Source organism: Macaca fascicularis, chromosome 7 (genome assembly GCF_037993035.2).
Source record: "Macaca fascicularis isolate 582-1 chromosome 7, T2T-MFA8v1.1".
NCBI lineage: Eukaryota > Metazoa > Chordata > Mammalia > Primates > Cercopithecidae > Macaca > Macaca fascicularis.
In genome coordinates, this window is record NC_088381.1 from 160,917,991 (window position 1) to 160,933,323 (window position 15,333).

The 15,333-nt window shown below is 55.5% G+C and overlaps 1 protein-coding gene across 2 annotated transcripts; it reads left to right on the plus strand.

Moving 5' to 3' along the window:
* Positions 1-2,677: 2,677 nt before the first annotated feature.
* Positions 2,678-14,842, plus strand: CHGA (chromogranin A). Of its 2 annotated transcripts, none has more exons than XR_012416084.1 (8): positions 2,678-2,932; positions 3,724-3,770; positions 6,128-6,221; positions 7,075-7,143; positions 9,188-9,286; positions 10,716-11,162; positions 11,844-13,665; positions 13,727-14,842. XR_012416084.1 is itself a non-coding variant. In XM_045396895.3 (8 exons), the coding sequence occupies exons 1-8, from the start codon at positions 2,887-2,889 to the stop codon at positions 14,437-14,439; spliced, it is 1,374 nt and encodes a 457-aa protein (XP_045252830.2). In that variant the 5' UTR covers positions 2,678-2,886; the 3' UTR covers positions 14,440-14,842. The 2 variants fall into 2 exon arrangements, 1 of the variants encoding a protein (XP_045252830.2); XM_045396895.3 differs by having other exon boundaries at positions 11,844-12,331; positions 14,356-14,842.
* Positions 14,843-15,333: the final 491 nt, after the last annotated feature.

A 15,333-nucleotide genomic window follows, 5' to 3' on the forward strand; every position in this document is an offset into this window, starting at 1 on the left:
CCTCAGAACTATCCCACCCAGGGGTATTTACAAGTAAAAGCCTGATAACACTGGCTGAGGGCTGCTCCTGGGGGTAACTCCCTGAACTTGCAGCTTTCTGCGGCCTTCTGGGTTTCTAGGTTGTAGTGAGCTGAGATCGCGCCATTGGACTCCAGCCTGGACGACAGAGCGAGATCTGTCTCAAAAAAAAAAAAAAAAAAAAAAAAAAAAAAAAAAAGAACCTGTGTGTGGACACAGAGGGTAGATCCTAGCAGTGGGAGATTGGTCAGGGCCCTCAAAGCACCAGGAGACATGGGCAGGGCTCTGACCGCGCTGTTAGAGTTAGACTCAGGCCTGGCTTGTGGGGGGCCCCAGGGGATCCCGGCCAGCTCTTAGCCTGCATCTCCCCATGGGGGAGAGAGAGGGCTACTTTTGGGACCTCTCTTGGAATGAGCATTCTGGGGAGCTGAACATCTGTGAGAATCCTCCCTGGATCCCAGAAGACCAAGCTCTGGCAGGGGCTCTGGTGCCTCTCCCCTCCTGTTCACCAGGTCCAGTGCCTGTGGTGCTCCCAGAGATGCTGGTTGGACAGCTTCTATCCTCCAGGGAGGCCAGGACACCAGCTCTGCCCCCTGCTCTCCATCCTCCAGGCTAGAACCAGCCACCTTCCTGCAGTCAACATCCCCACAAGATATTGAGAGTGATTTTTTTATTGTGGTAAAATATCCCCAACCTAACATTTACCATCTTAACCATTTTTAGGGACACAGTTCAGTGGCATTAAGTCCAGTTATGCTGCTGTGCAGCCATCACCACTATCTATCTCCAGAACTTTTTCATCTTCCCAAACTCTGTACCCATGAAACACTAACTCTCTGTTTCCTCCTGCCCCTCAGCCCCTGGCAACCAGCATTCTATTTCCCATTTTTGTTGTTGTTGTTGTTTGTTTGAGACAGAGTTTCACTCTTGTTGCCCAGGCTGGAGTGCAGTGGTGTGATCTCAGCTCACTGCACTCAGCCTCTACCTCTTGGGTTCAAGCGATTCTCCTGCCTCAGCCTTTTAAGTAACTGGGATTACAGGCATGTGCCACCAGGGCCGGCTAATTTTGTAGTTTTAGTAGAGATGGGGTTTCACCATGTTGGTCAGGCTGTTCTCAAACTCCTGACCTCAGGTGATCTGCTCGCCTCAGCCTCCCAAACTGCTGGGATTACAGGCATGAGCCGATTCACCCTATTTAAGTATAACCACACCCTCTCTCAGCACAGCCCTCCCCTTCCCTGCTGACAAATTATGGATGTTACTTCTTATTCATTTTCTGTCTTCACCATCTAGAACGTAAGGCTCCTGTCTGTTCTGTTTAATGCTGTACCCTCAATTGAGTACTGTTCTAGGATGTTCTAAGCACATAGTAGATGCTTAACAAATGGTCGTTGAATGAATACATAAATGCATGAATGTGGCCATTTCAGTCTCCTTTAAGCTCCCACCAGGTTCTTATTTAGGGACAGGTGTGAGCACAGGTGTGGGACAGGAAGTATTAGTAGAAAGCAGCAGCAGCAGATGGAGAGGGGTGGGCAGGAAGGAGGGACTCTGGACGATGCCAGCCAATGATAAACCGTCACCCAGATCCCTGGTTCCCTGTGACACTGGGGTCAGGTGGCAAAGAGCTTCCAAAATGGCCCTGAGGGTGAGAGTAGCAAGGTGGCTGGAGCATCGAGGGCCCCAGAAATAAGGGAAGCCAACCAGGAAATTGACCTTTTACATAAAACATCCAGGTTTTGAGAATGCTCAGGAAGAGGTGAGAGCTGTTCTCAAATTCAGATGGGCTGCCAGTGGCAAGAGGGCAACCCTAAGGGGTTGCACTAGGGCTAATGAGTAGGTGTTGCAAGGACTCCTATTTTGGCGGATGTAATAAGAACTGGCCCCCACTCCTCCCTCACTACCCAACAAAAGGTGTCCAACAGTGGCTTAAGCTTCCTGGTGAAAGTGAGCCCCCGGTTCCCATGTGCGTGCAGAGCCCAGGATTCACTCACCCATGGTTTGAACCTTCAATGGATACATTCAACAGTTACCTGTCAAGTGCGTTTCCTCTGTGCCAGATTGTGTGGCACTCAGCCCTGTGGAAGTAATGATGACTAAACATTATTCAAATAAATACACATTCAACAACAAAGTGTGAAGGCACAAAACTAGCTTGCCAGAGAGAGAGAAGCCTCACTCAGACAGGGGATCAGAGGCCCCTCTAGAGCCTCCTAGATATTGGAGGGAGCCATGAGTGATGGGCGTGCCTGCAGCCTGTGAGACCAGGGGGAGCACACCCCGGGCAGGAGGCACTTCGGGAAAATAGCACGGGGTGCTAGGGCTGCCAGGGACCTCAGTACACATGGAGGAAGGTAAGGTCCAGAGATCGGAGTGACTTGCGCAGGGACACAGGGCAAATCGGTGGAACCGTCGAGGGGTGGAGAATGAGCCACAGCCCCCCTGTCTCCCATGCCACCTCTTAGAAACCAGATACCCGCTTCGCGGCTAAGACCCACCAGCTCCGAGCGGCGGAGGCCAGAGGTAGCGAGGCATGAGGTTAGAGGTGGGGCGAGCGGGGACAGGACCCCCAGGGGGTGGGGAAAGGGGCAGGGGGCGGCACCGCTGACGTCATTTCCGGGGTCGGGGTATATAAGCGGGGCGCGCGGGCGCTGCTGCTGCTGCTGCTCTTCCCACTGCAGTACTCGGGCCCCGTGCAGGGAGCTTGCGGGAGGATCGACCGACAGACGGAAGCACGCCGAGGCGCTGCGCCCCCAGCCCCGCGCCGGTGCCACCGCAGCCAGACCCCGGCCGCCGGTCCAGCCGTCCCTCGCCCGGTGCTTAGGTGCCCGGCCCCACACCGCCAGCTGCTCGGCGCCCGGGTCCGCCATGCGCTCCGCCGCTGTCCTGGCGCTTCTGCTCTGCGCCGGGCAAGGTGAGCGAGAGCGAGGGGCTCGCGGGAGAGGGTCCCGGGCTCCTCTGCCCACCTTGAGGTCCGGGCACCGCGCGGCGCCCAGCGCCCCTCCACATCTCCCTTCGGGCGCGGCGAGTTTTCAGCACCGCGGACAGCGCCGCCGCCTCCCGCCCGACCCTGCAGTGTGGCCTCTGCCCGGGACCCACAGGACACTTGGGCCTGACTCCCAACCCCGCGGGGCAAGGCCCCCTTGTGCCCACCCCTTGTCTGGGCTTGGCGCCTCAGCTACATCAGGGCCAGTGCCGGTTGCGCGGTGGCCGACCAAGGTCATTGGGGGGAGGTGGGAGGATGGCTGCTCGCACCCCTCCATCCCTCTTCCCCTTTCATCTCACTCTCCCCGCCTTTCTGGCCTTGACTTCTACTTCTCCATATCATCCCTCACAATCCCCCTCCTCCATCTCTTCCCCTCCGCCTCTGGGGTCTCTCCCTTCCCCTCATCTGTCTCCCACCCCAGTCCCACTGTGCAGCCCTTGGCCTTGTTTTGATAGCGCTCCCTGCTCCAGAGCACACCAGCTCCAGAGCAGGAGTTTCCCAAGGGGGAGGGGGAGGACCTCTCCGTGCAGCCTCTGGGGACCACCCCACTGTGGGCAGCAACCAGGGAAAGGAAACAAAATCAGCCCCAGCCTCTCTTTTTGGTGGGGGCAGTTTTGAGGGGTGGCATTGGGTGGACCGGCCCCAGTGAGCCCAGTCAGGAAGGACTGGGCTCCACTTGGAGCAGAGGAGTGACCCCAGCACTCTCTTCTTCTTCCCAGTCACTGCCCTCCCTGTGAACAGCCCTATGAATAAAGGGGACACCGAGGTAAGAAGGGGTGCTGGGGATGAGGGGTAGGAGGCTCCAGTGGACACTTCACAGCCAGTTCTTGGGCAGCTGCAGGAGTAAGTTCGGCATAAAGCCAAGAGCCAGCACTGCGGCTGCTGAGCCTGTGGGGACAGCTTGCAAAAGAAGATATCAAAGATCGCTTGCTTTCCCTGCTGTCCTGCTGTGGGGACTTCCCCAGCTTCCTCTGAGCTGCATGTGCAGCAGAAGAGGCCTGCATCTTACCTACTGGGCCAAGGTGCCTGACCTCAGGCTGTCTTGAACACTCTGAATCCAGTAGGCCCACCAGGGGCTGGTGGGGGTGGCTTCTTTCTAGTTGTGGTTGTCCACAGACCTGTAAAAATGGCCTTTGCCTGCCTGGCTCTCGCCTCCCCCTTTACTCTTTCTTTCCCCCTGAAAGGCTCTGCCAGCAACTACCCACACCCAGCAGGCTCTCCAGCCCTGGCTCTCCCGAAGGAACACAATGAAAACATTTTGATCATGGCTCCTGCACCCACGGTCCCGCCATAGGGGCTAGTCATGGAGGTCACCCAGGAAAGGACCTTAGGAGACGCTGGTAGGGGTTTCTCTAGCAGCAAGAGACACGCCACGCTGGGTGTGTACTTGGAATTTATTCATGGCTGAGCTGGGGCTGTTTTTTCCAGGCTTTAGTGCTCAGCCAAATCTTCACTTGAGGGTCAGAGAAATTTCTACTCCCCACCTTCCCAGAAACTATTTTCTTCCAGTAGACACCACAGTTAAAATCGAAACCGTCCAAGGGATTCCAACCTCTGTTCAATTATATTTCCTAGGTTTTAGTTGCAGATAAGACAGAACTTAAACCTCTACCACTCATTCTAGCTGTGTGACCTTGGGGAAATTCCTTAATTTCTCTGAGCTCTGCCTTTTTCTCCTTTTCCTTGAGGGGAAGTGTAAAGAGTAGGAATCACGGATGTGAATTGCCTAGCACATAGTAGGTCCTTAGTAAATAGGCACTGTTATTCCTACAGCTGCCTTGCTGATCTCCCCATCCCTCTCCAGACCCTTTACCCAATTCCTGCCTCCCAGAAAATGCCCTCACGAACAGGTGGTTATCTGATATTCCCGGTGCAAGGTCCGGGGTTGCAGGGAGATACAGGGTACAGGCTGCTGGGCTCTCCTTGCCAGATCCCTCATGGAAGACACTCTGGTCACCATATTATACCCAGCAGTCTGTGGTCAGGGGCACCAGAACAGCTGGTTAAGACCTGAAGATTCCATATAATGTTGTTGTGACTACACACATTATAGAGCACTTGCCAGTTTGCCATCTTGGATCCTTGGACCGGTTGCCTTGGCATCCCGTAGACACAGCCTCCCACCCGCTCACTCCCCGCCGGTGTTGCCTGATGCCTGTCTGACACCTCCTGCTCTCTACTCAGCTCTCGGCTGTGGAAGCAGGGCTGGAGTTGTGAACCCCTCCCTGGGCGTGCTGACACTCCATGCTCGAGAGAGTGTTTTTCCATCTGTACCTCATTACCCTGGGAGAGCAGTTGGGAAGGTATTCTCATTCCTGTTTTACAAATGAGGACACTGAGGCTCAGAGAGGTTAAGTCACTTGTCCAAGATCACACAACTAGGATACCACATTACAGTGGGCACCATCATCAAAGATCACTCATTTATCAGGGGCCTAATTATCCACAGCACCTTTGCGGGCACAGGATAGGACTTTCAGAGGCGTGGCTGTGGTCGACCTGGGACGTGCTCCCAGGTGTAGTCAATGTTTGCTCACGTGCCGCCAGGAGATTCATCCATCCCATGGTGAACATGGAGTGAGAATATGAAGCTGTGACTCCTCGCATGTGACAACACCATGGGTGTTGGCAGACAGTAACCTACATCCTATTTCCAAACAAGGTAGAGACAGGGAAGGTCTTTGTCTCCTCTGGGCAGTCCAGAAGGACTTCCTGGAGGAACTGACCTTTGGACATCTTCACGATCAGAGCACTTTTGTAAGACATCCTTTTAGTGCCCACAAGCAGCTTTCTCATGTTTAGAGAAATAGCACTTGGGGATGAGAAGGTACCAGGTACCATTCCCTACACCCCTTTCTCACCATGATCCACCTTAGAGGGGAACCTGCTGGCCATGTGGTTGGAGTGCCTGACACGTGGTAAGCACTGTATAAGGGTTTTCTATTATCATTGCTATCACTGTCTGGCTAAGAAAGCAGAGCTGTGTACCTGAGCCAGGGATCATGGACTCCCAAAGACAAAAGCAAATACCCTCTGTCCTCACTAGAAATTCACCTTAGAGCCTCCAGGGACTGAGCCCCATGATCAAACCAACCCCAACCTGCCCCCGCACTCTGTTCCCAGGTGATGAAATGCATCGTTGAGGTCATCTCCGACACACTTTCCAAGCCCAGCCCCATGCCTGTCAGCCAGGAGTGTTTCGAGACACTCCGAGGAGGTATGAACTGGAAGTTAGGGGTGAGGGCTGCTGCCTGCTGGGCTGGGAGGCTAGGAGATGGGTGTGTGGCTTTTGGTGGAATTAATGATTTAACTCAACAGTCACTGACTGAGTGCCCGTCATGTCCAGGCACTGCACTGGGGTCTGAGGTGTATAGACAGTTGGAGGGGTTGTAGCCCAGGTGCTTACAGACTGGCAGAGGGGATGCATATGAACATAATTAACTAGAACTCCAGGCAAAATGAAACCAGGGCTGGAACACCAAGCCCCCAGACTGTGAGCTCCCTATGGACAAAGATTTTGTGTGCTGTATCCCAGTGCCTAGAACAGCCTCTGGCTCCTGAAGACACCCTCTAGATGTGTGATGAATAAAGGAATGTTATGGGTGGACGTGAGAAGGACAAAATCTTTCCAGGCAACCAGTCAAGTTTTTACTAACTGCTGGATAGAGCCAGCAGCATTTGGGTTGGGCTTTAAAAGAAACATTGGAAACCGACGGGCAGAAAAATGAAGACAAGGTTGTCCAGGTGTGGTAGACAGTGTGAGCGCAGGCATGGAGATGGGAACCTATTGTGTTTAAAGAGACCCCCACTCATCCTCAGGGGCTGCCAGCCCTTGGCTAAGGTCTGGGTGCTGGGGCAGTGGCTGACTTCTCTGATGTAGTAGGAAACTGACACACACCTTGGAAAGGAGGTAGTTTCAAAAGTGTTATCTCAAGATCCAGTCTTGCTGCCGCCACCCTGGTTTTGAGTTTCCAGAGTAAATTCCTTGTGCTCAGCTGAAAATATTGATGGTAATCTCTTTCTCAGCCGTTCTCTGGAAACCACCCATGACGACTCTTCTTCCATTGCAGATGAACGGATCCTTTCCATTCTGAGACATCAGAATTTACTGAAGGAGCTCCAAGACCTCGCTCTCCAAGGTATTTTCCAGCCACTGCACATGACTCTGGGTAAATTCCAGTAACTGAGAGTCAGAAAATGTGGTGGAAGGTTCAGCAAGTTCCTCTCTGGGACTGTCATTTCCTTTCAATTATAAAGCGGAAAAGCAGGATCCGCCGTGCCACCTGGCTCAATCTGTTATTGATATTGTTAAAGAAATCAAGGCCCAGAGAGGTTGAGTGACTTGTCCAAGGTCACATAGTGAATAGAGACATGCCAAATACAGCTTCCCTAAAACCCATGGCCTCTGCAGTTCAGTCATTTTAGGAAGTAACTTTATGAAGTAGTGAGCTGTTCATCACTGATGATGATATTCAAGCCAAGCCTGGACAGGATACTGGGGTGGAGGGTGAAGCTGTCATCATCCCACAGATAGCCTCTGTGCCCAGCCCCCCAGCTCCTTCCAGGCTTGATGCAAAGCACAGCCCTACCCTCGCAAAGCACAGCCCTACCCTCGCAAACCAGGAAGCCTGAGTTTGGCCCTGCACCAGCCCCAGCTGACTTCCTGTGGGAAGTGGCAATTTCCACCGGGGCAGGACCACTGGTGGTGGTGTGTCTCTCCCTGAGAACAGGGCATTATAGCATGAATCCAGCATCTGCTTCCCAACGAAGCAAGAGTGTTTTTCAGGGCTGGGCTTGTGTCTGGGGTAGGGTGGGAGTATGAAGGCTGCTCTGGCTCCAGGATGGGCCCCACTCTGAGGCCTCTGGGGCAGACCAGGCCATGTGTGAGAACAGAGAGGGCTTTGGGGAGGAGGCGTGTAAACACAGCCACAGCAATAGGATTCCTATGGCCTTTTCCAAGCTAACACACTGTTCTTCCTCCCACTCACGAGCCAGCCTGGGTGGCAAGCACCCATCTCCTATTGTTGTTGGAGGGGGCAGGGTGTGCTGGGGGCAGCTGGGACTATTACTACCTGGATGGTTATGTCAGCATCAGTGACCTTGGACTAGGGTTTTTTTTTTTTTAATTAAGCATTAAATATTTTATTACAATATGATAACTTTAAAATTAAATATTGAATGACTAACTGATTACATTTAAATAATTAAATAGATTGTCAACAGAGACTATCATAGGAGAATGTGTCCTGAAACATCTGTATTCACATACACATGTGTATCCAGTGTAAGCAGCATCCAATATACGTATATATGACTGTTTTCCATTAACAGAGTCCTGGATGTATTTCTGTCCATCCATCTATCCATCCACTCCCTCTTGGGCTCCAGTAACATCTTCTGTGTGCCTCTGTCTTAGCATTTACCACACAGCAACCCTGTTTTCTAGATAAGCACCCAACTCTTGGAGAGCCCAAGTTGCCCAAGGAGCTAGGAAATAGCCAGAAGGGAACTGGAACCCATGTTGCCTGAGGCCAGGGCTGGGAGTGGTCCCTGGCCCACAGCTGCCCCGGAAAGCCCATTGTTGGGGAAGAAATGAGGACCAACCGCAGAGCTGGGCTAGCTGAGGGGCCAACATCAGGAATCAGGCACAGGTGTGGGGACAGTCAGAGGAGGCAGCAGCGGTGGGGGGAGAGGGGTCTCTGGGTCACGGCAGCAGGCGCCAACCCTGGGCTCAGATGTGGGCACAGGGCTTGGCCTTCTCCTGGGGCCTGGACTCACAGCGTCCAAGGGTAGCAGGGCTTACCTGAATCAAGAGCTGCCACCATTACTGCCTGCTGCAGGGTTCCTAGAGCTACCGGCCAGGTCCTGAGGGGTTCCCCACCCCCAACTCCTGCCCCTGGGCCCCTTGCTCCATCTGAGCCTTTCTGGCTGTGTGAGGCCACAGCACGCTTGCTCTGGCCTCCCGGGGAGAAGCTGAATCTGGCGAGGCAGGGTGGCTGCCTGAGGGCCCAGCCGAGAGACAGGAGGGACGCCAAGCCTTCACCGCCCCATCAGTGTCTCATTGGGCAGGCCCTGAACATGATGTACCCAGTTTACAGATGGGGAAATGGAGGCCTTCACTCTTATAGATGAATATGCCAGGGCTGGAACCAATGGGACTTTTCCCTCTCTTTCTCATACCAGGCGCCAAGGAGAGGGCACATCAGCAGAAGAAACACAGCGGTTTTGAAGATGAACTCTCGGAGGTTCTTGAGAACCAGAGCAGCCAGGCCGAGTTGGAAGGTCAGTCCCAGCCAGTCTGGCCAGAGGTGGGGAAGGGAGGGTGGCAATGGGAACAGTGGCTATGATGGACCCAGGGGTCCGATGAGTTGGGAGCCCCACCCATAATCCCTTATTTCCCTCTCGCTACAAGTGGGGAAAGTGCTGCCCAGACTAAGTCCCTTGCCCAAGGTGAGTGGCATGACCAGGGGTTTCAATCTGGGCCTGCGTCACACCAAAGCCCTCGCTGGGTCCCGTCTGCCCAGAACAGGGGCTGACACTCTAGGGCAGGAGGTCTCTGGCATGGCAGGTGGACAACTTCAACTCTGGGTCTACTCAGTGGCCACTGTAGCAGAGCCCCGCCCCCAGTGCGTGTCCTCCTGGGAAGCGGTGGGGCCTCAGAATAGCCAGGATGCAGGAGGACCACAGACAGAGTAGGTGTGAAATGTGAAATGAACCCATATCATCTTTCTTGAAACCAAAGAGCTTCTAGGAGTCCAAGAGGTCATGGCTTAGGTCAGAGTGACACTCTGAGCCATCCTCCCTGCCTGGGGAGAGCCACAAACCGGCCCCGTGGGGCCTCTGCTCTCCATGTAGAAGATGGGCCGGTAAGGCCGGTGTTCAGGAGCTGTATCCCGGTGTCTCCCGTCTGGGGCTGAGAGGGAAAGCCCTCAAGTGAGGCCCAGGTGCCCTCACACTGGCTGAAGTTTTAATGAGGCAGGCAGCCATGTGTCAGTGCAAAGAGATCCCGAACTTGGCATTTGGAGGCTTGGGTTCCAGGCTCAGCTCTGCTGCCTGCAAAATGCGTGAGATGGACAGGTCATCTTACCTTTCTGCAGATCATTTTGGGTTTCTGTGAAATAGCCATGGGAGCACCTTTCACCAGAGTCCTGGTGAAGCTCAGATGGTGGAATGTACTTGACAGTACTTTGTTCAGTGGTCATTATTCTAATGACGGGAGGAATTTTTACTTATTCAAAGGCTGTCTTTAAGGCAGCCACAATAAAATACCTTTTAATGAAACCCTAAAATTTTGCAGAATTGAGCCCTTTCACAGGACGCTGAAGACAGAGAAGCCCCACATGGAGGGGAGAATGAAGTTGCAGACATGGTGCCTCTTACACAGAGAGGTTAAGCAACTTGCCCAAGAACACACAGCTGACATATTAATTTTCAGTTCAGGCTTTATCTCCTGGATTAATTCTTAAGGTCTGGATTTTTGTTTTTTGTTCTTTGAATAATAACCTGTTTTAAAAGATTAAAAAGAAAGAAACAAATCCAGCTGTGCTCAGATCAAGCCTGGACATGGACAGAGGGGTAACCCTAATCGTTGTCTGGGCTGGGCTCGCTGGAAGCCAAGAAACATAATGAGTACGATCTGAAATTAGCCTGTGGGGAGGCCCCACACGTGGTCCGGTCCTCAGGGCCTGACTTGGCTGTGCTGTGTCTGCAGAGGCGATGGAAGAGCCGTCCTCCAACAATGCTATGGAGAAAAGAGAGGATTCCAAGGAGGCAGAGAAAAGTGGTGAAGCCACAGACGGAGCCAGGCCCCAGGCCCTCCCGGAGCCCAGGCAGGAGTCCAAGACTGAGGGGAACAATCAGGCCCCCGGGGAGGAAGAGGAGGAGGAGGAGGCCACCAACACCCACCCTCCAGCCAGCCTCCCCAGCCAGAAATACACAGCCCCACAGGCCGAGGGGGACAGTGAGGGCCTCTCTCAGGGTCTGGTGGACAGAGAGAAGGGCCTGAGTGCAGAGCCAGGGTGGCAGGCAAAGAGAGAAGAGGAGGAGGAGGAGGAGGAGGCCGAGGCTGGAGAGGAGGCTGTCCCTGAGGAAGAAAGCCCCACTGCAGCGCTGAAGCCCCACCCAAGCTTTGGCTACAAGGAGATCCGGAAAGGCGAAAGTACGTATGATGGTGGAGACCTCAACCAACACATCTGGGAGACGGGGATGGGTGGGAGGGGAGCCTTCTCCATAACCTCATTCCACCTTCATAACAACCCTCAAATGTAGGTATTAGCTCCATTTCCCACTTGGACAAATGAGGTTCAGAGAGGTTAAGTAACTTGCCCAAGGTCACACAGCTAATTTGTAGTAAAAGCTGAGGTTCTACCCCAGATTTCTCTGACTCCAAAACCATGCATTTCCTACTATTCCACATAGCCTGCCCCCACCAACCCTGGAAGCTAGGGGTGGGTGATGGAAGGGCTGGCTTTGGGAACAGAGACCATGGCAGGAGGGCACAGGCTGATCTGGGAACAGTGTCAGCTTCAACTAGGGTTTAGGAGAGGCCCTGGCTCCCGCTGCGGGTCTTTCCTCACTCTCCAGCTGTCGGGCTTCTGGGGTGAGGATGAGGGGAAGAGGCAGGCTCCAGCTAACCCACCACTCTGAGCTGAGAGGGTCTTGCAAAGCCTGGTATCAAGAAGGTTTTTCCCGCTAAGTGTCATCACTGTGGAGAGGCTGGGTTGGGCCCTACGAGCCAAGGTCTGTGGCCCTAAAAGTGGCCACAGCAGAGGCCCCCGGGGAGTGGCAGAGACTGGGAAAATGGTGGTCCCCCACCCATTCTCCTGCTCTTGCCCACCAGCTGCTCCAGGTCGGTCAGAGGCTCTGGCTGTGGATGGAGCTGGGAAGCCTGGGGCTGAGGAGGCTCAGGTCCCCGAAGGGAAGGGAGAGCAGGAGTACTCCCAGCAGAAAGAGGAGGAGGAGATGGCGGGGGCCCCGCAAGGCCTCTTCCGGGGTGGGAAGAGCGGGGAGCTGGAGCAGGAAGAGGAGCGGCTCTCCAAGGAGTGGGAGGACTCCAAACGCTGGAGCAAGATGGACCAGCTGGCCAAGGAACTGACGGCTGAGAAGCGGCTGGAGGGGCAGGAGGAGGAGGAGGACAACCCGGACCGTTCCATGAAGCTCTCCTTCCGGGCCCGGGCCTACGGCTTCAGGGGCCCTGGGCCACAGCTGCGACAAGGCTGGAGGCCATCCTCCCAGGAGGACAGCGTTGAGGCGGGCCTGCCCCTCCAGGTTCGAGGCTACCCTGAGGAGAAGAAAGAGGAGGAAGGCAGTGCCAACCGCAGACCAGAGGTTGGTATGGGGCGGGAGCCAGCTCGGTGCTGGGCCGCGGAGAGTGGGTCCAGCAGGGGCAGCCACACCCAGACACACTGCTCCTACCCCACTGAGGGGACACGGCCCCCCTGGAGTCTGGGGATGGAGAGATGCTCAGACCGGGGGCTCTCAGGGCAGGAGAATGCCTTGGCTCCCAGGGGGCATCCAGCAAAGCTGGCTGGGAGGTGGGAGGAGCTCAGATCAGCCTGTGGCAACAGGGGAGGTACCGAGTGGGGACTTTGTCCCGAAGGCGGTAGGGAGCCTTACAGGTTGTGCCCTGGAAAAACCATGTGGTGGGTCTGGCCGTGTCTCTTCCTGGCCCCCAGGCAACCCAGGCACAGCCTCCTCCCAGGCTCAGGCCCTGCATCTGGCCCATGAGGGTAACGGGGCAGGGCAGGGGTAGGGCCGGGGACCTCTTGCCTGTGGGGATCAGGTGGGAGCCACACGATGTGAGCCGGAAGACCTGGGCTCTGCCTCCTCCTGGCTGCGTGGACTCGGTGGGTCACTCCCCTCCTCTGAGCCTCTTGGGTGGGCAGGTAAAGAGTCTCCCCTGCCCACCTCATTACCATGAGTGGAACACACAAGGGCTTTGAAAACCAGCGACCCTGGAGAAGATGAATGGGGCGTGGGGACACAGCCCACAGGAGCAGGGTGGGAGTTGGCGTCCCTGGCGGGTAGGCGGCTGGGATACCTGGTTCAAGCCTTAGTGTCCAGGTGGGAACCAGGGCTCTGTGGGAAAGCTGACACCCGTCCGTGGCCCCGACCCCAAGGCTCTTCTCTGCTCACCTAGAAGAGGGTGCGGCCCCTTCTTTGGGTCCCCGACCCCCTCTCTGGGCCTGGCAGTCTGAGAGGAAGAAGGCTCCACGTTGGCAGCTGGAGCAGGAGAGGGCATCTGCCCCTGTGCCTGGGAGCCCAGGGTGAGGGACTGAGGACAAAGCTGGAGAGAATGGGGGCCCAGAGGTGCCACCAGTTTCCTTTCTCCACAAGCAAAGGGAGCTCCAGACAACAGGGCAGAGAAATGGGACCCCTGAGGCATGTGGACAGGATGGGGTCGGGGCCTCCTCGACACAGCCCAAGGGTCTTCATAGAAACCCCAGCCTCACAGAATACCTGCCCCAGGGCCTGCTCCAAGACGAAGCGGCTGCAGGGTCTATTTCCATGGCCTGCAATGATCAATGTTGGGGTCCATGGGCCAGGATGCCCTCGGCAGCCTCAAATCTGGCAGTGACCCCGGGAAAATGACCCCTCCCAGGTCAAGGGAGGCAGCCTTCCCTGCGCTCCTGCTCTGAGTCTTGAGGGTATGCTCTGTGGGTGTCCAAGTTCTGAGGCCTGGAAACTTCTGGAGACTGGGGCATAGAACAGGGCTCAGAGGAGGTCCAAGTTCTGAGGCCTGGAAACTTCTGGAGACTGGGGCATAGAACAGGGCTCAGAGGAGGGGTCCTGCTTCCCTGAACTTGGGCAGCCAGAGCTTGGGATCCTCTCACAATCAGGACCAGGGATCAAAGACCAGCCCTAGGCAGGCCGACGTGGGGTAGCTCCCCCAGCATGCAGCCCTGCCTCAGGCCCCCCATTCCCCCCAGGTGGGAAGGCTGCAGCAGACAGACCTGGAAGCCCCGGGCTGGCCTCACCCTAGGTCCTGGCACCCATGGGCCAGGCCGAGGGAAGGGGGCTCTTCGGGACACTGTAAGCTTTGTTTTCCATGTGCCCTGAAAGAACAGACTCCCACTTGTCCAGAACCATTTGAGAGGAAGTGGCGCCTGGATAAGAGGCCACCAAGCGCAGTGTGGGAACAGGGTCCCCGACATTAGCCACCTTCTTGTCCATAATAATCCTGAGAGCAGCAGGCTCGTATCACTGTCTCCATGACCGATGAGGCCCCTGAGGCTCAGAGAGACGAAGCCACCTGTCCAAGGCCACACAGCTAACCCAGTGCCTTTCTGACTTACTGTGCCTTCCGTGCCACTGGCCAGGCTGGCCTGAGTGACCTCCAATGTCTCTCCTAGGACCAGGAGCTGGAGAGCCTGTCGGCCATCGAGGCGGAGCTGGAGAAAGTGGCCCACCAGCTGCAGGCACTGCGGCGGGGCTGAGACATCGGCTGGCAGGGCTGGCCCCAGGACACCTTGTGGTCCTGGCTCTGCTGTCCCCTTGGCAAGTCCTGGCCAGACAGCCCGGATGCTGCTTCCGGTAGGGAGGCAGCCTCCAGCCTGCCCAAGCCCAGGCCACTCTGTCGCCCCCTCCACGCACCTTGTCTCGTACTCTTGACTCCTCCCTGCCCTGGAACGTCCTCTGCAGGGCAGCCTCACAACTTTAAACATTGACGACTCCTTCTCTGAACACAGGCAGCTTTCTAGAAGTTTCCCTTCCTCCATCCTATCCATTGGACACAACTGCAATAACTTCTGACCTTTTGGTGAAAGCTGAGAACTCCTGACTGTAACATAATCTGTATGAGATTTATCTAAAGAAAAATAAATCTGTTCTGGGCCCTTCCCTCTGAATTTTTTCCCCTCTCAACGTAGAGTGGAGTGGTATGCACTGGATTTGGGCAAAGGGACGAAGGGAGGTTCAGTCTGCCTAGGGGACTCCTTTCTGGGCCACTTCCTGGCTGTGGGATCTTGAGCAAATGACTTTGTTAACTCTGAGCCTCAGTTTCCTCACCTGTAAAATAGGAATGCTGGCCTGCCTCAGAGTGTTTGTAGGGATTAAAGCACACTTGCCGAGGGCGTCTGGGTTCCTGCCTCTTCCCATCCCCAGTCACATCTGAACTGGGCCATGCACAGGCAGGGCCAGGTGGGGACACGGGCTCTGCTCCTGAGCCCAGGTCACCCCTCCTTGATGGTCCCTGCCGTCCGATCACCTGTGGTGCTGGGTGGAGGCCCTGACAGCCCAGCGTAGTGCCTGTCGCAGGCCACAGGCATCAGACTCGAGCCTCTGAGCTGCAGGGCCCGCTTGGCACAACCACTTATTGTTAGGAATGTGGG